The 21,673-nt window shown below is 30.6% G+C and overlaps 1 protein-coding gene across 23 annotated transcripts in view; it reads left to right on the top strand.

The window, feature by feature from the left end:
- LOC139484776 (teneurin-m-like) overlaps positions 1–21,673 on the top strand; it is a 163,678-nt gene that overhangs the window by 108,206 nt on the left and 33,799 nt on the right. For 21 of the 23 annotated variants that reach the window (XM_071268721.1, XM_071268717.1, XM_071268715.1 and 18 more), the window contains 5 exons: positions 922–1,155; positions 8,185–8,538; positions 15,944–16,255; positions 16,743–16,869; positions 21,089–21,300. In XM_071268721.1, the coding sequence (XP_071124822.1) occupies positions 960–1,155; positions 8,185–8,538; positions 15,944–16,255; positions 16,743–16,869; positions 21,089–21,300 (1,201 nt within the window). In that variant the 5' untranslated portion in view covers positions 922–959. The remainder of the gene's footprint in view (positions 1–921; positions 1,156–8,184; positions 8,539–15,943; positions 16,256–16,742; positions 16,870–21,088; positions 21,301–21,673) is intronic. The other 2 variants (XM_071268730.1, XM_071268729.1) reach the window with 1 other exon arrangement.

Here is a 21,673-nt window from a genome sequence, read left to right as displayed (position 1 = left end):
AGTTGTTCTGTAATGTAATGTGAAACTTCTGTGTTTTTGTGTTTTTCTTAAGATTACAGGTCTAATTCTCATTACTTTAATAATAATTAAGCTACCAATTTGGCAAACAAAAGAAATTATGCAAAGTTTATTTTAGTTTAGATTTAATAATAGCAGGAAACATTTCTTACCTATTTCATCTATCAAAATTGAATTAAAAAAAAAAGAAGATTTGCCTCAGTTTAAGTACTTTTAAGAATACTTTTGGCAACTAACAAGAAGGATTCACATTTGTCTGATGTTTCATCAAATGCAAAAGTACACAATTGCTGTCGGTTTGATGGAGAAAAAAAATTGATAGCAGCTTTGAACAGGGATTTTTTTTTTCTAACTGACTGAAATATGGCCAAGATTAAAGATGTGAAACTCCCAGAGGCTGTCACTGTGTTAGAGGTTTAATAAAAGGCAGGTCCTGTGTACTTTTGTATTTGTATGTACCAATTAAAGATTTGTACTTGTGGGAGGGGGTCTTCATGTATTCTTAACATAGAAATAATATGATTCTGCATCAATATTTATGAAACTGGATCAATATAATGTCTAAAAGATTAACAATCAATATGCAACAGTATTTAATACATGTCTTTCAAAGTTAGATAATAAATGCTCTTAATAATTGACCATCATTTATAAAAACAGTACTGATAGATGTTAACTTCTTAAATACTGACTGGACTTGGTGAATGGTGACTTCTACTGGTCTCAATACACAGTGGTTTCTTGGCTTTATAAGTCAAGGTTTACTATTTCAGCCAAGGTTTAAAGAAAATAGCCTCAAAGTTATTCAAGTTAGAGCTGAGGACCATGTTGTTGAGTACAAATATATTGAGGTGTAGCTGTCATTTAATTAAGATTCAAAACTTCATTTTTTTGTACTTTCAGAAGATGGACAGAAGATGACCAGAGGATGACAGAAGACCATGACTAAACATCCTACAATGGATGGCAACTATAATTATCACAAATCAAAACATCGACGTAGTCACATCAAAAACACAAATGGCAGTATGTCGTATAGTTCTTCTGACGACGAGGAAGACTTCCATTCGGATGACAACCTACGACCTTATGAAGAGGTCAAAGTGGCACATAACCACAAAAAGTTAAATGGGTTAGGTAGGTACATCAAATCATGCACTTATTCTGTTGAATATGACATGTATTTCAACCTTTTATTGGAAGACGTCCATAGTTGATGATCAGTCATTGGCAAAATATTACACTATTGCAGTCAAGGTTTCTGTAATATTTGAAATTATTTTATATTGAACAAACCAACATTGTAACAGAACAGGAATAAAAGTTCTGCATTAAAAGAGATACTACTGTCAGTTGGGGATTTGACATGACCAATTTTGTTTTCACCTGGGATCAATATATTTGAGTCCCAGTGGCTACCTACTCAACCCTGTTCTACCAGTTAAACTGCATGCACACTCAAATTCAATTGATGGTGGCATTTCTTCTATTTAATTGATATTTTATCATAAATGGTCAGGGAAAGAATTTGGTAGTTAATTGTAGAAATCTAGTTTATGTAATAGTAAAAGTTTCACATATGTCCCTAGATATATGTAGGAACTATTTAAAATGTTGTAAGGGAGATTATCTCCTGATGTTAAACAATCATCTTTACTTCTTGTCGATCTTGAAACATTTTACCGTAGAGACTTTACTCATTTATTTTTCCTGGTCTTTCACTGCTATTGACGCACTTTACATATTTGGTTTATTATTAGAAAATGTATTTGCAATGATTTCATCTTTCATCATTTTTGACTTTTTAAAGTAAAAGCTTTGAATGATATCATGATTAATTTTTTACTTTAAAACATTCTATGGTGGGAAAAACAAATCTATAAAAAGTTTGGAATAATACAGAAATTAATCAACTAAAACTTGGTTATATAATTGTGGTCTATAAAAATTCCATTGAAGTATGTTTCTATAAAGAGCTATTGTAACTCAGCCTACATATCATGGTTGGAATTTCTTTTTTCTGGAAGCTGATCAAATAGAAGTGTAATTGAAATCTAGTATTGTTTAGAGACCTCCCTTGTGGATAATAAAAAGGTAATCTATTTCTGTGACACGTCCATGTGATTTATCTTAAAGTAATTCATTATCACAACTTTACTTGTTGCCTGTGATGTCTTACTGGTAGCATCTGCAAAAATATAGACGGGGACTGCAGACAGGACCAAGATCTAAGCCTCACTTTTGACTTTTTAAATTTGGACTTTGGTTGAATTTGCGTTACAGCATCCTCCAAAAATAAATCTAGAAGGTACTTTAAAGGATATCTGTTCATGGTATCATTTTACCTAAAAAGACATTGTATGAGGGTTTATACATAAAATTGAGAAAGGAAATGGGGAATGTGTCAGGTTGTTTTCATAGTTTGATGTGCAACACAGGCTAAAACCTAAACTGGAACTACTAGACAGTGGATTGTTAATACTCCTTTGAGGCATCTGATAAGACCATTTGCCCTAGTCATGGCCTTGGTTGTGGCATACAGCTAAACATTAAATGGGACCAAACAAGGATTAATCCATGATCCCTTTCATTTGACTTATATTTCATGAAACTATGATGCAGTAAAATGTTTGCCTGTAGAGTCTGTTCAATGCTTTACATTGCCATTTCATATTGCCCTTCTAACTTGTTCTTTCTGAAAACTTTATAACTACCTGAATACAAATCATTTGCTGTGTAAATTTCCACTCTTCATGACCATTCTATGTTTTAGTATCTACCTGTTATCAGTATACCTCTGTAGCTACTTCAATATCAGTTCTGTTTTTACCAATGATGCCATTGATTTCACATTGTAGGACCATTACACTGGAACAACAAGCCATTAACATCTCAAATTATTTTATTTTTTCCAAAGAATCCATATTTATTGCAATGCTTTGCTTACATTTGCATGCGTTTACAGAAATGCTGCTAAAATATTTTATTTTATAATTGATGTTTTGTAAAGGGATAAAAGCTGGAAATTAGTGTCTGGGTTTAACACTAGAATTTGTTGATGTAGTAGTGAAGTCATCTTATAAATTATATAATTTAATGGATTTGAAAGAAAGATTTTGATTTCATTATCACTACATCTAGAATGTTTTGAGCCACTGGGTTTTTCATTTGAACAGATTCTTTTTTGCTTAGATTATATTTATCATCCTTCAATTGCTCCAGATATAGCAAACTAATTTTAATCCAGTTTATACTTCATATCTCTTACAATTTTAATATAGAACTGAAATTCTCCTTTATTTACTGAAAGAAAAAAGAATTTTATACTTAATTTTACAGCACTTACGAACTAGAGTTTTTTTTTTAAACCAAATCAAGAATTAAAGTGTATTGATTCTTCCCTGTGTTATAATGGATTACAATTCTCCTTATTACATCTAGACAATCACGGTTTTATTAGAAAAAACAAAATTAAAATCTGATCAACCAAGATGGAGTCATTTACAACATCAATTAATCTTAAGTTATTGTTCTTTATAGATACATCGTATTCTTGGCTTACAAGTGAAATTCATACTTTTTTCAGTAGATCCATGAAATGATAGAATCTACAAGCATTCAAAGACAGTATATGATTTCTTTTTTTTTTATATTGCAAAATTCTGAAATGAAATCTTTGTAGTTTTATAAAGTAATTTCTCCTTAACCAAAGTTGAACTTTCTATTTATATTGGTAAATTGCAGATATGTGAAAGTGATAATTTTTTGACAAAGCAGATTCCTGTACACATCATTATATTGTAACAATGCTGAACAGAATGTGGGGATTATCTGCCAGTCCAATTAACTCTTTCCCTTACTCATACATATTATAACTTTGATAGGATTTATCTCCCTTTGAGAAAATATTACCTCTCTTTATGAAAACAATAAAAGTATTGCAATGCAGTAATTGGACAAACAGTTCAATATCTTATGATCAAATATAATTTTATTGTTATTCTCTTTGTGGCAAAGATATGTTCATTAAATGGACAGTAACTGTTGTAAGAACTCTTCAAGATGGTTGTTATAAGTATTGTATGGTCCTTTAGGAGTCCTCATAAGGTCTCAATGAAATTTGTCTTATTATTGCATTAAACTATTTTCCATCTTCTATCTGGTACCTTGATAGAAGCCAGTCTATGACAGCCTGTGGGTTGATATATCTCTACACATTACATTTCTGCCAGTTCATCAATAGATCCAATTTCATCACATAATTTAGATACAAAATAACAGAATTTTCCATTTGTAGTTATTGAAATTTTTTTGAAAAGACCTTTAATTGAATTTGTTCCGATTCTGCTTTACATCTCCTAGAAAAATGGAAACCAACTTGTGATGTAATTTTTCTAAAGAAATTTAATTAGACTAAATTTATTGGTTTCAGCAAAAAGCTTAAGGGAAATTTTAAATGAAATATAAAATGATTACGAACGTTATATTGGCAAAATATGGTAAATTTGATTCAGTGTACTTCTCTGAAGAAATTTAAATTTGATAATTTGTTAATAGATAAAATAGAAAGGAGTGTAGAGTAATTGGATAATTCTGTAATAAGGAAATGGAAACTTAAATTGTCAGGGGAAATTCCATGGTAACAGAACACGGTATTATACAAGTTGAACTTTGAAGGAAAAAGCAAGTTGCTTCTAAATCTGATTATGCTTAGACTACATATTTTCTTGGGAAGGTCTACACTATTATTAGGCAAAAGATTGGGACATTAATCCACCATATCAGAATCAGTTGACTGAGTTGACCTTGAATAACCTTGCCAATGACTTTGACCTTGAATCATGAATGACTTTATGACTTGCATAATCAATATTGAACTTGATTATTTTGTTCATTTTAAACCAGAAATTGAGGATTTTAATTAATGCAGCTAATCATTGTAAATGCAGAGACCTAAGCCAGCTGTATTTAAGTTAGCCCTAACCCTCCACAGAGACCTTAGCCAGCTGTACTTAAGCTAGCCCTAACCCTCTACAGAGACCTTAGCCAGCTGTATTTAAGTTAGCCCTAACCCTCCACAGAGACCTTAGCCAGCTGTACTTAAGCTAGCCCTAACCCTCCACAGAGACCTTAGCTAGCTGTATTTAAGTTAGCCCTAACCCTCCACAGAGACCTTAGCCAGCTGTATTTAAGTTAGCCCTTACCCGCCACAGAGACCTTAGCTAGCTGTATTTAAGTTAGCCCTAACCCTCCACAGAGACCTTAGCTAGCTGTATTTAAGTTAGCCCTAACCCTCCACAGAGACCTTAGCCAGCTGTATTTAAGTTAGCCCTAACCCTCCACAGAGACCTTAGCTAGCTGTATTTAAGTTAGCCCTAACCCTCCACAGAGACCTTAGCCAGCTGTATTTAAGTTAGCCCTAACCCTCCACAGTTCAAGCAGTACTTTCATTATATTAAATTGATTTTAGTTATTGAATTGATACTAGTGCTTGCATTGGTCATTGTCTGTTGCAATATTAGATGTTATTGTGACTGACCTTGATAAGAATCATTTGACCTTCAAGCAATGACTGTGCTACAGCTTTGTTTTTGATAACTGCATGTTGTGATAGAGAGGCTAACATCAACAGTAACTGCACTGGTCCATTGCTTTCAATATTGTCAAGTGCATGTAGGAATTTTATGTTATGGCTTAATACAACTTATCTTTTTCTTTTCATTACAATTATCATTTCTATGGTAAACTATTGTCGTTGGGGTCCCAAGTTGTGAAAAAACAACACTAGCAAACTTTCAGCATGTATCTTTATACAAACCTGACTGTGACCACCCCTTTGAAAAACAATAAATCGTATTTAACAAAACACATACAGTGTCTTACATCACATTAAGCATTCTTAAAACACCAGAAAATATTACAGACCACTTTGAAGTCATTGAGAAATGTTCTGTTTATATAGTTTCAACTTTCATGGCACCAGAAAGATATTTTTTATCAACAAAAAAGAGGTCAGGTCAGGTCGTTATGTTTTTTTGACATTGGACATCTTACGTAGCTCCTCAGATTCAGATTAATCAAGTTGTTTCACGGTTTATTTTATATTCTGACATTATAAACACAATCAAATATTGTTTATTCTTCTTAAATACCTTCATATATACAGCGTTTATACAGATACAAATCACCTGTTAAGTTCTCATAATCCTCCCCGCTTTACATGTAATAATCGGTAAAGATTTTCTAAGATGTGACTATAGCATTGTTGGATATAGTTGGGGAAAATGATGCAAACTTACCAAAATGCCTTAGAATTTAGGGGTATGTATTTTATTTCTATTCTTTTCATTGGAAATTGTCAATAACTGTATATCTTAATTTCTGTTTTGTATACTTAAACATGTGAAAGTTTTGTAATCAAGAAAAAAAAGTATTTACCAATAAGATATATTATAATTTGACACTTTTTTCCAAATGATGTATTTGTGCCTGAAAAGTTAGTAACTGCATTTGCATTGACTTTTATAAACTTTTTTTTTTTAAAACTCCAACATCATATTGACGATTTAAAGATAGTGATTCATTATTCCTACTATTTAGAAGAAAATTGTTCCACTGAGAATAAACAGCTTAGCACTGGTTCAGTTCAAATTACCTTTATATCTTATGCATAAGAATTGGTTAAGGAATTAAAGTAAATAATTGGTGAAGATAAATATGACATTAGCTGTTCCCAAGAAGTACATATTATATATATGGAAAGGGAGGTAATCCATACATGAATGTTGATGACCCTAGGGATACAGATTGACATGAATCATTGTGATCTTTATCCTGTCAGCTTCAGTGTAAAACTACTACATGTTGACTCAATCATTCTAATAACCCCACTTTTACGTTTTATTTCTGACCAGTTTTCTTTAAAGTTTGAATACTTCATCAGTGTCTTTTTATATTATTTCTTATACTATGCCAGCTCAATTATTTTAAAGAAAGCATTCATCAGGGACCTCATTGTAAAAACGGAAATCAAAAGTGGGTTCTTGTATTATAAATGCAACTTTCCCTCTGAAAAATATTTGAGTCAATCAAAACATTGGAGCAATAATTTCTGAATTGGCTATAGTAATCATATTCATTTGTCTTTATTTTTGTTCTTTTTTTTTTATACCAGTTGGTGCATGTTTTTCTACCTCATTTTATTGGTTTTGTATGGGAACAAACCTGTAACCTTGATGTGTTTATTGTAAGACATTGTTTACTTTATTTGCTTTATTTATGTTTTGTTATGATTATTATTTAAGAAGCTTTAAAATTTAGTAATTATTATTTGTCACTGTCAGCTTATGAATGTTCCACTTTGACAACCCTGTACTTAAAATGCCTGGCTCTATAGTAGCCCTTTATGACTTGCTCTTTCAGCTTAAAATTTTCTGCTTTGATATTGCTGTATTTTAACGCTGGCTTTATGTAAGCCCTATTAGCATTATCAGCTTGTGAATGTTACCCTGGTTAGGTCCTGTAATTCATTATCATTTTCATTATATCATCTGTCATATGTCACACTTCATTAGATATCTCTTCCATTCATTAAATACGCCAAAAGTCATAGACATCATATCTCATTAGTAATTTAGTTCATATTTTATTTCACAAAACAATGTTAAGATTTGATGAACTTGCATAAAAATAAAACACTTCTTTACTCCAAACATGGATGCAGGAGGTCATTTAGTATAAAGTTTAAAAATTAGATTCAACATGGTTTTGAATTCTTAATAAGAGGTATTTGTGACGTTATTGAAAATGGTACTTGAATTATTTGTACCATATGTGAATCTAGTGAACTACAAAAATACTGCAAGAAAAAAAAAATTAAAATATTTTTATCAGATTTGCATAATAGATATCCGTTTGGATGTTTTCAACCAATGGTTATATCCAAAGTATTACTTGCATTTCACTAGGTTCCTTGATGGTAAACAGCGGGATTGTCTCAAAGGAACCTTCATATGCGAAAAATTATTTATTATGAACTAATAGCTAACCAAGTTTTTATGCCTGAGCATGAAAGTGTTTTGAGACAATCCCCTGTTTTAATTGTTGTTGCTTTTAATTACTGATTGTTTTTGTGTATTTTTAGTTTTGCTTTTGTTTTGCTAATAGGACTCACACCTGACGTCATTTCAGCGGTGGACAAAAAGGGTCGTCATGACAACCCAAAGGATCCACAGTTGTATCATTACAAGAGTGGTTCTGACGGTGACCTTGACTCAGATCAAGAAAGGTCAGCAAAACATGCTTCTTTAAATGTAAACCACCAGGGCTCTCAGTGTTCTATTTCATCAAATGAACTAGATCATGAACCTACACGACAAAATGGGCATGTATCACGATTGTCTATGAGTGACTCTGAACAAGAAAATGTTTCACATCGTCATTCCCATGCTTTCCACCAGCCACATGTGCACCAACCTTGTATGGCTCACCATATACCATATCCAGCATTACATCATGCAGGTAAATCTTTAGTTATGTCCCTTTGTTTTAAACAAATTATCTCCCTTACATTTGAATGACTACACTTATATATGTTTACATGTAGTTCTTAATGACTTTTATATGTTCTCTCTATTCATTTAAATGTTTTCAATTTTAAATGTATGGAAAGACTAATTTGATATATAAAAAAAAAAGGTATGCAGTTTAAAATTGATTGGTTTTACATTTAAAAAGGAATACGCATGCTAGAGTTCTTTGATGATATTAGGAGTAAAGAGATTGCATCAGTTTTGTGTAGAAATAATAGATGATAGTTGAGTTAATATCTCTTAATTTATGGAGATCAACTTTATGGAGGCAAGCGAAACAATTATACAAATCAAAATGTCATAAAGTTTTGTGGAAATAATGAAGAAAATTGTCCAAATAGAGACAGATCATCAATCATATAGAGAAATAATGACTGTACAAACATTAGAAAAGATGGCCACTGTGAACTGCAGACGACAAAAATATGATGGATGATGGGTAATTTGATAAGATGGCACTCTGGGAAGTGTCATTCCATATATTGAGTAGCAGTGAATCATCAGGTGGAAATATACAAAAAATGTTTTACAAAAATTGTAAATTACTATTAGCATGATTAGCACTTGCTGTTTTTATAGTAATCCTTTTTAAACTGACAACACATATTGAGCATTTTTAATGGGTTCCTAAGAAAGTTTCTATTATTTTGACTACATGTTGCTCTTACAAATTTGAAATGGTATTGAATATTTGATAAGCAGGCATTATATTTTTATTTGACAAATTTTAGTCAATTTTCATACCAGTTATTTTGCCATAGATGTCTTAATTGTTCGTTTTTTGTGTTTTGCCTTCTATTGAAATAACATTTAAAAAAAAAGGTGTCAAAATTGTAATTAACATTTGTAAGCATAAGGAAACACTCAGTTCGCCACTATTTTGATGTAAGGGTTTGTTTTTATTACCCTCCAGTTATTACCCTGGTACCTTAGTTAAATTGAAGATCTGGATGAAAAGATACAAAAATCAGATATCCACAAAAACACAATTCTCCCTCAATCTATGAAAATGAGTTTCCCTAAAAGATAAATGAATCGACAGAACATGAATTTCATAAATTTGTTGAAGTAGTAGTGATGTTTCACTCCTGTATTGTAGCAAACTGCATTGTACTTGACATTACTTATCTGGTGTCTGACAACCTTCTGAATATCTGCTTCAACAACAGAAATATGAAAATACATAATATCAGAAGGTTAGCTTTTAGCAAAAAAATGTGGTGTCAAGTGTTCTTATTTATCATTTACATTTAAAACACTTTAGCTTAATGGTGAAAAATAGTTTCATTCTAGTGTATTACAATTAAGTCAAATGTTAGGCATGTATAGTCTGATGAAGAAGTAAAATGGTAACAGTAGCGTAAGTGCTATAGTGAATAGGTCCTGTTATAATGGCGTAAATAGAGAGCATGTTGAAGTAGCCATTTATAATGGGAAATTGAATATGAAAAACTCTTAAGCACTTATTATAAAAATGATTATCAGTGTGGCTGTTGTATAATTATTATTCTAGATAATAGGTTCACACTAATGCCGGAGCCTGTTATTATGTTAACTATAAACGTAGGTGACAAAGCTTCGGAAAAAACATGATTCATTGTCCGTCTATCTAAATATGACAGGCTGTCTTCAGAGACTCTTGTGAGTTTTTTGTAATATAATATTACTTCAATCATCATAGAATAAATTGTATTTTTTCCGATGGAGTGAGGAACGATGATATTACTTTATTATACGGAAGATACTCTGATATTGCATGTTATGATTCCATTAGAAATCGTCCTGTCATTTGATTTATAACACTTTCCTGGAATCTGAGATTCTTTTCGTATACTTTTATGGCTGTTTATGTATATAGTTATCATCTTGATTTCCTAATGACGTACTGGAATGAAGTTTAGAATTGTCAATTGTCTTTGTAAATGCATATAAGATTATAAAATGGATTTAGAAAGTCACTTACATTTTCTCTCTCTAATATTGAAAGATTTATGTGTTTATGGTATTAATGTTTTATTTGTAATTGGTTGATTTATGACTGTCCAGTATCTTCTAGTTACAAGATGGTTAAGCAAAAAGCAAAAAAACATAAAAAAAACCAAAAGTATGTACAATTTGTAAAAGGTAAATCACCAGAAAGATAAAAAACAACACCACATTTTGAAGGGCATAATGTATTGTATGGAGTGGAGTGTTGGAGTGGAGTATTGGAGTGGAGTGTTGGAGTGAACTTTTGGAGTGAGATTTTGGAGTGAAATTTTTGGAGTGAGATTTTGGAGTGAAATTTGATGAAAAATTTTGTAATGAATAATTTAAAAACAAACTATACTGAAATAGAAATAAAAAAAATGCATGCAGTGAAGTATTCGAATAATAATGTTTCGAATAATAATGTGAACGACCTCATATCAACAGTCCTTTATAAACAATTTCAAATTCTCCTGATCTACTGATGCATAACTTAGAGTTATATAATTATTTAGCATTGTGATTTCCCAATCTCTTAAGAATCTGGCAGCATCCTCATTAGGAGAATTTTACATGCCCGTGTAAAAGGTTTAGTCCCCATTTCCATTCTTTATTATATTATATTATTTTGTAAAATGAACAAAAAATCTTCACATTATCATGTTTAAAAGTATCATATTTATTGTTTTTGCACTGTTGTTTTTAGTTTTTTAAATGATTTACAAATTAATTGACTTGAGCTTCTGTTTAAATAAAAAAGAATGTTTAAATGTTTTCAACAATGATGAAAGTATTTTCATTTTCTGAATTTAATTTAGATGAAATTTGGATTTATGAAAAAATAAGTTATTAATTGGTATTACCTAGCTATCATTTCGGTATCGATAGAACACAATAATAAAAGATGAACTGCAATTACAGTGTTATTTCCTGGATTTACATTGAGAAAATATTATTACACCTGGGGTGTGTGGTCAAACCTTCGTAGCAGGCTGAGCTATAAATATAAATATAAAACATAGGTAATATGGTAATTTTTAATACAGGCACTGGTATAGATACATCAATAGTAATATCATATCATATATATATATATATATATATATGATAAATCTCCAATATGTGGATACATATTAACAAGAGAGATTGGTCAAATTTCAATATTTACAAAACTATTTAGTTGTAGTTATAAGGCATATAATAATTATGGTCTCAATAAAATATATAAGTCTTGAGATTCATTACGTATGTTGGTTGAAGGAACTGCATTTAATAAAAGTTGAAAATAAATGAACCTTGTTGTCAAATCTATAAAAGATATTGTTGAAAATCTATATAGGAAAAAGAAATAGATTCACAAACTTATAATTTCTTGAGGAGGAATAATAATGAATCAAAACACGGACACATGTACCTTCTTCCAAAAGTTCATAAAATTAATCTAGAAATAATTAATGAGGCATTCCGAACTGGTCAAATAGTTGGAAACATAAACATTCCTTACCGACCAATCATCAATAAGTGTAACTCTCCCACGAGACGCATTGAAAGATTTCTGGGTCTAATCTTAAAACCATTATTGAAGAGGCATAACGTTTACATTCAAGATACAAAAGACTTCATTAATAAAATAGAGTCATACGAGGTCGTATATCAAACGAAAGGTCGTACAAAGAACATTACGAAAACATCACTTTTACAGGAAAGACCTTTCAATTGTTTTACAAACAATTGAGATACTAGTTATTACGAATTTTATTCTTTGCACAAAGATATGAGCATTATTATGATATTCTGGTTCAATGAGTTTTCCCAGATTTTTGCCCATTAGGACTTCGAAATTCTGTGCAATTCAATGTGCACTTTGTCACTACAAGTCAAATGACACTCCCACAAGGTGAGTTAATGAAAGGAGCATATTTCATATTTTTAAATGAACATGACCAAATAATTATTCATGATTATCTGTGATCAAAATTTTAATCAATATTTAGCACTGTAATTTTTCTTTATATATTTTTATTGAATACTTGTTCAAAATTAAACAAAACATTTAACCCCCTGACATTCTACTAATAATATACTATATACTCTAAAATTTCACAAAAAAAAAAAATCACTCCAAAATCTCACTCCAAAAATTTCACTCCAAAATCTCACTCCAAAATCTCACTCCAACACTCCACTCCAACACTCCACTCCATAAAATACATTATGCCATTTTGAAGACCAGTGCATGGGTTTAGTGTGGTTCTTCAAGTTACAGTTTTATTGTTCCTTGTGGTCCTGGTCAATGACTTAGACGTTTGACCAGAAAGGAAAGTTTACAATTGGAAAATTTTTAGTTTCAAATTTAGTATTTTTATGTAAACTTTATGTGAAAAGATCAAGCTCTTTGATTGTAATTCAAACTAGATATTATCTCTTTTTTTCTCAATATACTAGAGGAAAGTTGGTAAAAGTCAATTAATCAAAATACAAAAGCTTTTGAATAAGTAAGTATCATTAGTTTATGAAATCAAAACATAAATTTTATTTTTTATTCAAAGTATATAGATAGATGTGTTCATATGAAAAATGAGAGTATGATCTGTAATCTATAGGGGAGTCTAGGATTACCATGCTTTCACCTCATATCAAGATAAAATAGATAATTATCAGTTAAATTACAACATATATCACAATTCTCACAAGTAAATTGACACCTCCATGCACTTTTATCTACTAAAACTGTCATTTCTTTATATATGAAACCATGACTTGGTCATTGAACCAGAAAATTTATTGAACATTTTATAACTAACTCCTGCTGTAATCTTATGATAGTGTATAATTAGAGGGCATAAACAAAAATGACTCAAAAATTATCTCAAAAATCTCTTTTTTTATCTTCAATATCTTAAGAAGTTGGTTGAAAATATTCAATTTCATTGATTGTAATAATAATACTATCCTTCTTAAATTTTTACATTGATATAAAAATAAGATATAAAAAAATCAGATTTTGGACTGAAATATAATTTGTATGTCTTTACTGTTAGATATTAAATAAAAGAAACAAAGAAACAAATAAACAAACAAAAAATACAACTGATTATTATATGAAGAACCAGTAATTTTGTTTCTATCTTTTTATTTTTTTCCATGTTTATTAACCTACAAACTGTTGATTTGTTTTATTCAGACAGGATTTAATAGTGATTGACCTTTTATCAGAATATGATTAGTAGTTATTGCCCCTGAATGAGAATAAGTTCTTCCGAATCTTTGCAGTTAAGAATCAGAATTGCATGAACCATCAATGAACAGTCATAACTTATTGATCCTTCATCAGAAATAAATCCATATTTATAACCCTATAATCAGAACTGCTGGAATATTAATTGACCCTGGATTCGAATGTTATCAGCAGTTATTGCCCCTGATTGACTGATAAGTAACACATTTATACAATGTTTTGTTATCTATTTTGAATTTTTTATGATACAGATAATTTTGCACTAGAATTTTATCATGTGCCAAGCTGTCAACAACTACACCAATTTTATTGCATTCTTTTGATAAACAATATAATAAGATTTATAAATTGTTAGGTTGTTCGAAAAATATGGGGAGGTGATTCATGCCAAAAAAAATATATGTAAAAATGTTAGGTAACAATAAGAGATTTTGTGCAACCATTGGCTAGATTTCTCAGTGAAGCAGCATACAAAAATGTACCGAATTGGGACTAAACACGAAAAAATGTGTGACCAAAGTTTAAATTCCTAAATTTTGCAGTGCAAAACAATTCATTATATTGTCTCTGTCAAGAAAGTATTTCATTACATAATATGTATAACATAATAAACAAGGTCAGAAAGGGAATCTTAAGCTGTTAATTTTCTATAATTTAAAGTGTCACATACCATAACAGGTCCATATCGGGTTTCACAAAATTCTTATTGTTACAAGTTATAATTGTTTAAAAGTACAAGTTTTAACTGTCTTTTTATTGTCATCCATTTCTGGAATATTTTTTTTAACCAAGTTGGATGTATACATCCTCAGAGCACAAATTTCTTATTACTTGGATAAAATTGGATTTAATGGAGTCTAAATCATAAGGTAAAGAATCATAATATAAAACTGACACTGCATTTGACATGTTAACCATAATGGAAGTCTAAATAAATATAAAAATAGAGGGTGTGGTTGGTGATGATGCAACTTTTGGAATCTGGACCACCAGAGATCAAAGAACAAAGATGTTAACAACTACAGGTTATTGTACAGCCTTCAACAATGATCAAAATTCATACTGTGTAGTAGGCTTATAAAAGCCACAGCAGGATAATTTTCAGATGTCATTTCAAAAAGCCAACATGTAACAGTCACTATTGTCAAATGATTATCTAAGATCATTTGTATCTTCAAACTCATGTCAACCACTGATAATTTTTTTTTTAAAGCTGAATAAAATTGGTAACTTTGAATTGTTTGTTGTTTTATATGCATTGTCAATAACTGTTTTATAAAGCTGATCGAAAGAAAAATCCGTAACTAAATTGTTTGTTGTTTTATGAGAATATGATAAGAATGTGTATTTACATTATCATAACTTCTAAGTGGTCCTCTATGGTGGTACCTGGAATATATACAAATATTGCACAAAGTTTATTTGATTTGCTTAGTGTAAATCAAAACTTGGTGATAAAGCACCAAGCATGAATAAACATTATCAATGTATTGTCTTATTGGAATGCCATAAACATTGCTATCTGTACATAATTTATATTTCTAATATCTGAAGCAAAGCAATTGTTATACAGTTCATTTGTTGTAACTCACAAAAAGTTAATAAACTATCATCAAAAGTGAGATAAATATAATAATACATCAATACATAAATACAAGAATGTCTAATGGTGTTTCCTTACAGTTGTAAGATCACACAATTTCTCATCAAAAACCTAACAAGATTGATTTACACAAAAGACTAGAATTGAAATAATTTGTGAAATTTATTTTCTCCAAAAGTGTCAATATTTTTATGGTTTGTGAGATTAAAGCTTTTGGGATGAATTTTGTAAACGTTTGGATTCTTTGAGCACTTAATTTTGTGGTTTGAAAGAGAAATCTACAAAAGGTCATTAATTTACAGTAGTTTCTCTAGGAAAGATACATGTCTACCCAATGCACAATATTGACTATCAAATGTTTATGATATAGCCTGGACAACAATTAACAGTAGCAATATAAATGAAACCTGTCTTTCAATCATTTCAGTATCAAATGAAATATGTCTTTTCTTTATTGCAGCTACAGCACCATTAATTCCTCATTATATAGCAATATAAGTAAAATCTGTCTTTTATTCATTTCAGCTACAGCACCAGCATTTCCTTATCTTCCCCCACCCCCTCCACCACCCATAGAAGACATTCCAGGAAGGACACCAATACAGAAACAGAGGTCATTAGGTCAAGGATCTAATCGGGGAACTTACTCTGACGCTGAAACTTGTGTGTGTCATAGACATTATGGTGACTCATATAGTGCTCATTATCATAGGGGACATTACTCTGACATGGATACATCGTCACGGTTACGACATTGTCCATATTCTGAAGGAGAAGTTTCTGACTTTGAACCACATTATTTAGAACAGACACCTTCAGGGAATGTTTATATCCCAGGTATAGTATGATTTATATTGTATATAAAGAGTTACTGGCATTTGGATTGCTAAAAAATGACATCTTTCAAATATTAGTAAAATTATTAATAGAACAAGATGAAACTATCTGTAGAGAGAAAGATACTACTATGTGGAATGGGATTAACTCATTATTGAAGGCCATATGGAGACCTATGGATGTTAATTTCTTTGTCATTTGGTCTTGTGGAGAGTTGTTGCATTGGAAATCATACCACATCTTCTTATTTTTATATTCACACTTTAAACACTTTGCTCTGGAAAAAAAATAGACAAAACAGAATACTAATGAAAAAAGTCAAAATCTGTAAGAAACTATATTTAATTTAATTATTGAACATGAAATAAGAAAGAACACAACAACATACCGGTAAATCATCTTAACAAGCAAACATTTACAGTTTTCAGCTTGTCATTTGCTTATTCTTTGTACATGCATTATTTAATAAAGTCTTGTATCTTTTTAGACGGTCAGCCACGTTTTCCACGAACAGTTCCACGCTCAGGTTCATGTACTCAAGAAAAACCATGTTCACAGTCGCGCACATCAAATACAGTTCCTAACCATTGTCAGAACGGCCATGATTTAGATAGGTAAAGTTATAGCAGTTAATTGTTGTCATATAGACAAATACGGAAAGAAAATTTATAGAATGGTCATGATTAAGATCAAAAGTAAAATTAGATTTTGCATTATGCGTAATGTCACACTTGAAATCCTAATTGCCAGAACAGTAATGATTTAGAAAAAACGGTAAAGTAAGTGTAATGTCTGTCTACCTAATAATTCAGACACAAGTTGCTTACTGTTATTAGTTGGATATAGGTGACAGTATCATCTTTACCTTTTGTCATACATATGTACAGTGACTATACATTTTACCATTGAGATAATTTCATGTCTGGCAGTCTGTTTCATAATATTTAATCTGCCAAATTATTATCTCTTTTTAAACTTTCTATGGCATAACTGCATATTCTAAATCTAAAACAATACAGTTCTTGTATAGACAGGAGCAATCGACCGATTTGTTCTATTTTTGATTGTCTGATGATAAAATCTTCCTTCAGAGATGATTCTTGTACAAACAATTCTAAATTTGAGATGATAGATAATCTACAACGACCCATATATATCATTTTTGTTGTCAGGTCACATTTTTCTATTCTTTTGTTATGTCTAGATATGTCTTAATAATATTTTGTTATGATCAATGATAGAGAAGTAATCTCAGAAGCTTGCTTCCTAATTATATCAAAGCTAATGGTCAAACGCAGCCAAGACAAAGACCAATTATTTTTGGCTTAAAGATAATATTTATTGTCTTTTACATCAGATAATAACTCCAGTTTTGATAAATAACTCGTTTATTTCTTATGAAAAGAGAAAGTATAATTGTCTTGTTTAATTTACTTCCTGCTATGATATGATCAGTTATTTATTCCCTGGATGATAAACAGGATAAAAAACTGGTAATAAAACAAAACAATTTCACAGTGAGAATAGATATAATTGATTGAGAAAACTCAACTCAAAGAACCAGATACAAAGGTTTATGTATATAACTGAGAAGTTAAAAATCACTTTTTCTGTTAGACAACTTCATAAAAAACTGGAAATAAAACAAAACAATTTCACATAGAGAATAGATCTATAACTGACTGAGAAAACTAAAACTAAAAGAACTAAATAAAAGTTCATGGTAGTATATAACCAAAAGTCAGAAAAAAAAAGTTTTCTGCTACTCGAAATTAAGTCGGTAGCAGTTTCCATACAAAACCATGTCAATTGAAAAATTAATCTGCCCTTATATTTCAAAACTACTTGCTTTTGTTCCATTGCAAGAGACTTATTGTTATTACTTGGAAGACAGACCCTTCTTAACAAATATATCTCAGAGAGGGTTGTGATCATTAAGTCTTTGAGGTATCCCTTAGAATTATTAGATTGAAATAAAAATAAAAATTCTGGTGGTGAGTTATGTCTCATTAACAATCATACCACATCTTCTTACATATAAATACTTGTGGCCATTTTAATACCACATATTCTTATTTTTAAATACTGTTGGCCATTTTAATACCACATCTTCTAATTTTTAAATACTGGTGGCCATTTTAATACAACATCTTCTTATTTTCAAATACTGGTGGCCATCTTGATACCACATCTTCTTTATTTCAAATACTGGTGACCATTTCATATACCAAATCTTCTTATTTTCAAATGGTGGTTATAAAACTAAGCATTTCTATAAATGTTAATTGACCATGTTTATTGTACTGGATTACACAGCTACTTTAATACTTACTGATTAATGGCCATGTCTCCAGACAAACTTTTCTGCAAATGTCAAATTGATTGAAGAAGTTATTTGTACTGAGATCACAGTGTTACTGTAAATGTTGACATGATGGAAGAAGCTATTTGTGCTTGATCACAGTATATTTGTGTAATAAGTAGCTAGTAATTGCCTTCTGGTAGACTGTCATTCATAAGTAATTGTTAATCATTTGTTGTGGCCATTTGTTTAGGTTGTCCAAGATGTTTGTCAATGTTTTAGGTTTTAATAGATAAGTTATTGATGATTATAAGACATTACCAGTTAAAGGTTGCTGATACTTATCGTTAATTACTTGGATTGGTTCTGATTTCATTGGTGAACAACAGTTTTTCCATGACATTGAGATGTTTTAAGGTCACTGTTTAAGTAATTCTAGACTTTCTTTTCATATTCTAATAATGGAAAGAAAATGTTCTACGGAAATGAATGGAAATAAGGCATATATGTTTACACCAAGTATAGAATAGTATTGATTAATGAGAACACAATTAATAGTTGTCCTTTTCTTGAACGATGTATGTAAATTTATTAAAGCATGCTTCTAAATCCAGATAATGGTTAAGGAAGATAAAAAAAAATGTAATTTATAGTGGAAAGTTTCAGATAATTTTCTTACTGTTCATAGATTTGATATCTAATTCTAAGCAAGTTGATTGCGTTTTCATTTTTGACATCAATATTATGAAATATGACCAGAGCAATTTCCTTATAATAACAAAATGTCATTTTTAAACATTGGCCTGTCTACATGTAATTTCCTTTGCAAAGCTGATTTTGTTTATTTTTTACAAAATGTTCGCTGACTACGATCAGATTACATGACTGGCAATTGTTTTCAGTTTTCTTTTAATTTGCCGCATTGATTGCTTAACGGTTTTAAATCATCTAAATTGATCTTCAGTCTAACACGTAAAAAAATATGTTTATTTTGGATATATATATATATAGAGAGAGAGAGAGAATATTGCAAAAAAGGCAAATTCTTTTATTTTTAACTTGAAATTATTTACTTCATTAAAAAAAAAACTAGTCAAACATTATTTCTATTTATAGATGATAATGTACATTGTTACTGTTTACTACATTGCTAGTTAAAATGGTTCTTCTGATACCAAATGAAAACAAGTCTTTATTTTAGTGTCTTCTAGCTACATTTTAATTAAGTAAATTGATTTCGTGCAGTTATAATTTATACAACCATTCTCATTTTATCTCTCCGCAGCAGATAAAAGTGTTGTTTTCTAAAGTGCATTAAAAAGATACAATAATACGGATAGCCTGCCATCTGCAGGACTGACAACTGTCATCATGATGTGCATGTGTCTTGTTGTCGTGCAGTGTTTGTGACATTACTGCATCCTTGTAACACAACTTAATTGGCATTGACGATTGTAGAGAAATAAATGAAACAACCTTCAGTCTATCGGCACTGATCGTTTTCCACCGAACACTTTACACAGGGGATTCTTTAATTAGGCTTTTTAAAAGCAATATTCTTAAGTCGTCTTACAATAGGTTTGATTAGTCAACCGTGTTTTACTGGCATCGGTGCAAGGTCTTTAACGTTTTTCATCAAAATTGATTCTGCAACTGGTGGCAAAATTTTCTCTCAAGGAATTCTTGTGGAAAACGATAATATTACAAATGTTACAGAGATATATATTCTGATTTAAGTATTTTGTTGATAATTTATTGGAATGGTTGAGCAATATTAGTTTACATGAATTGACATTTAACTTAGCAAACATTTGAATACTTATTAGCCTGAAAGCTCATCAGTTAAGTGTGAGGTCATTAATGGTCTTAACTTCATTCAAGTGTGGACTTTAGACAAAAACAGTGACAATAGTGAAACAGAATGCAGTCAATAGCATAAACAAAATAATTGTTTGGAACAGAAGTTACTTGGGCAATCTATGGCTTAGTGACAATGAAATATTCTGCTTAACCTAATTGAGCAATTATTGATTCATTTTCAATTTTCAGTTCTTTTGTAAACTTTTCTTAAAAATTGACAGAGATAATAAAAGCAGTTTGGAGCTGTTCGGAAACACACTATTATAGAACTTTGGAGTTCTGCAGATTAGCTTTATGTTTCCTTGGACATGCACAGATTTTAACTAAATGTTTCATTGGACTTGTGCAGATTAACTAGATGTTTCCATGGACTTGTACAGATTAATATATGTTACTTTGGACATGCACATATTAACTAAATGATTCATTGGACTTGTACAGATTAACTAGATGTTTCCTTGCATTTGCACATGTTAACTACATGTTTGCTTGAACTTGTACAGTGTATCAGTATTGAACATTGAAATTTGCGGATGACATTCTTCAGCATCAAATTTGGAATTTGTTAATAAAACAATTATTGAATTTGAAAACATTGACTTGAAGATCTACAGTTGTTTTAAAAGTTGGGTTTAGACTTGAGTTGTGACAATTATGAAATTGTTTTTCAGGCATGCCTTCACCCACCCAGGATTTTCCTGTCAACAGCAACATTTAATGGGAGGCTACCCACCTCCTGTGACAGACGATTATTATTATTCCAAGTTTAACTGTACAGGAAAACACATGAAGAAGTTACAGCGAGGGTGTACGTGGAGATGTACTGCTTTAGTGCTGGTGGCTATTTGTGTAGTATTGTTAGCTTGTACATTATATTTTGCAGGTAAGAAGCAAGTTTGCTAGTGTCAGTAATTGAGTGACCATTGGACTCTTATAAAGTGGAAAGGTTTTAGGGAGAAATTTTACTTTATCAAATGAAATGGGTATAAGGAAGAAATAGCAGACGAGTTACCATTTGACTTTTATAAAGGGATAGGGGTATTGTGATGGAATTTTATACCTCATATTTTCAAAGTAACCATTTGAATTTTACATAAAGTGGAAAAGTAATAAAGTTATTGTGAAGGAATATCAGATTACATCTTTAAGAGCTTGGAGGACTGCATAACAGAACAAAAGTCTGGTTTACATATCAGCAAGTTACATACATTTTTGAACAGAACATATTCATATGTTCTGATAGTCTAACATGTTGT

This window comes from Mytilus edulis, chromosome 8, assembly GCF_963676685.1.
Source record: "Mytilus edulis chromosome 8, xbMytEdul2.2, whole genome shotgun sequence".
NCBI classification, from domain to species: Eukaryota; Metazoa; Mollusca; class Bivalvia; order Mytilida; family Mytilidae; genus Mytilus; species Mytilus edulis.
This window is presented reverse-complemented; position numbering and strand designations above follow the sequence as displayed.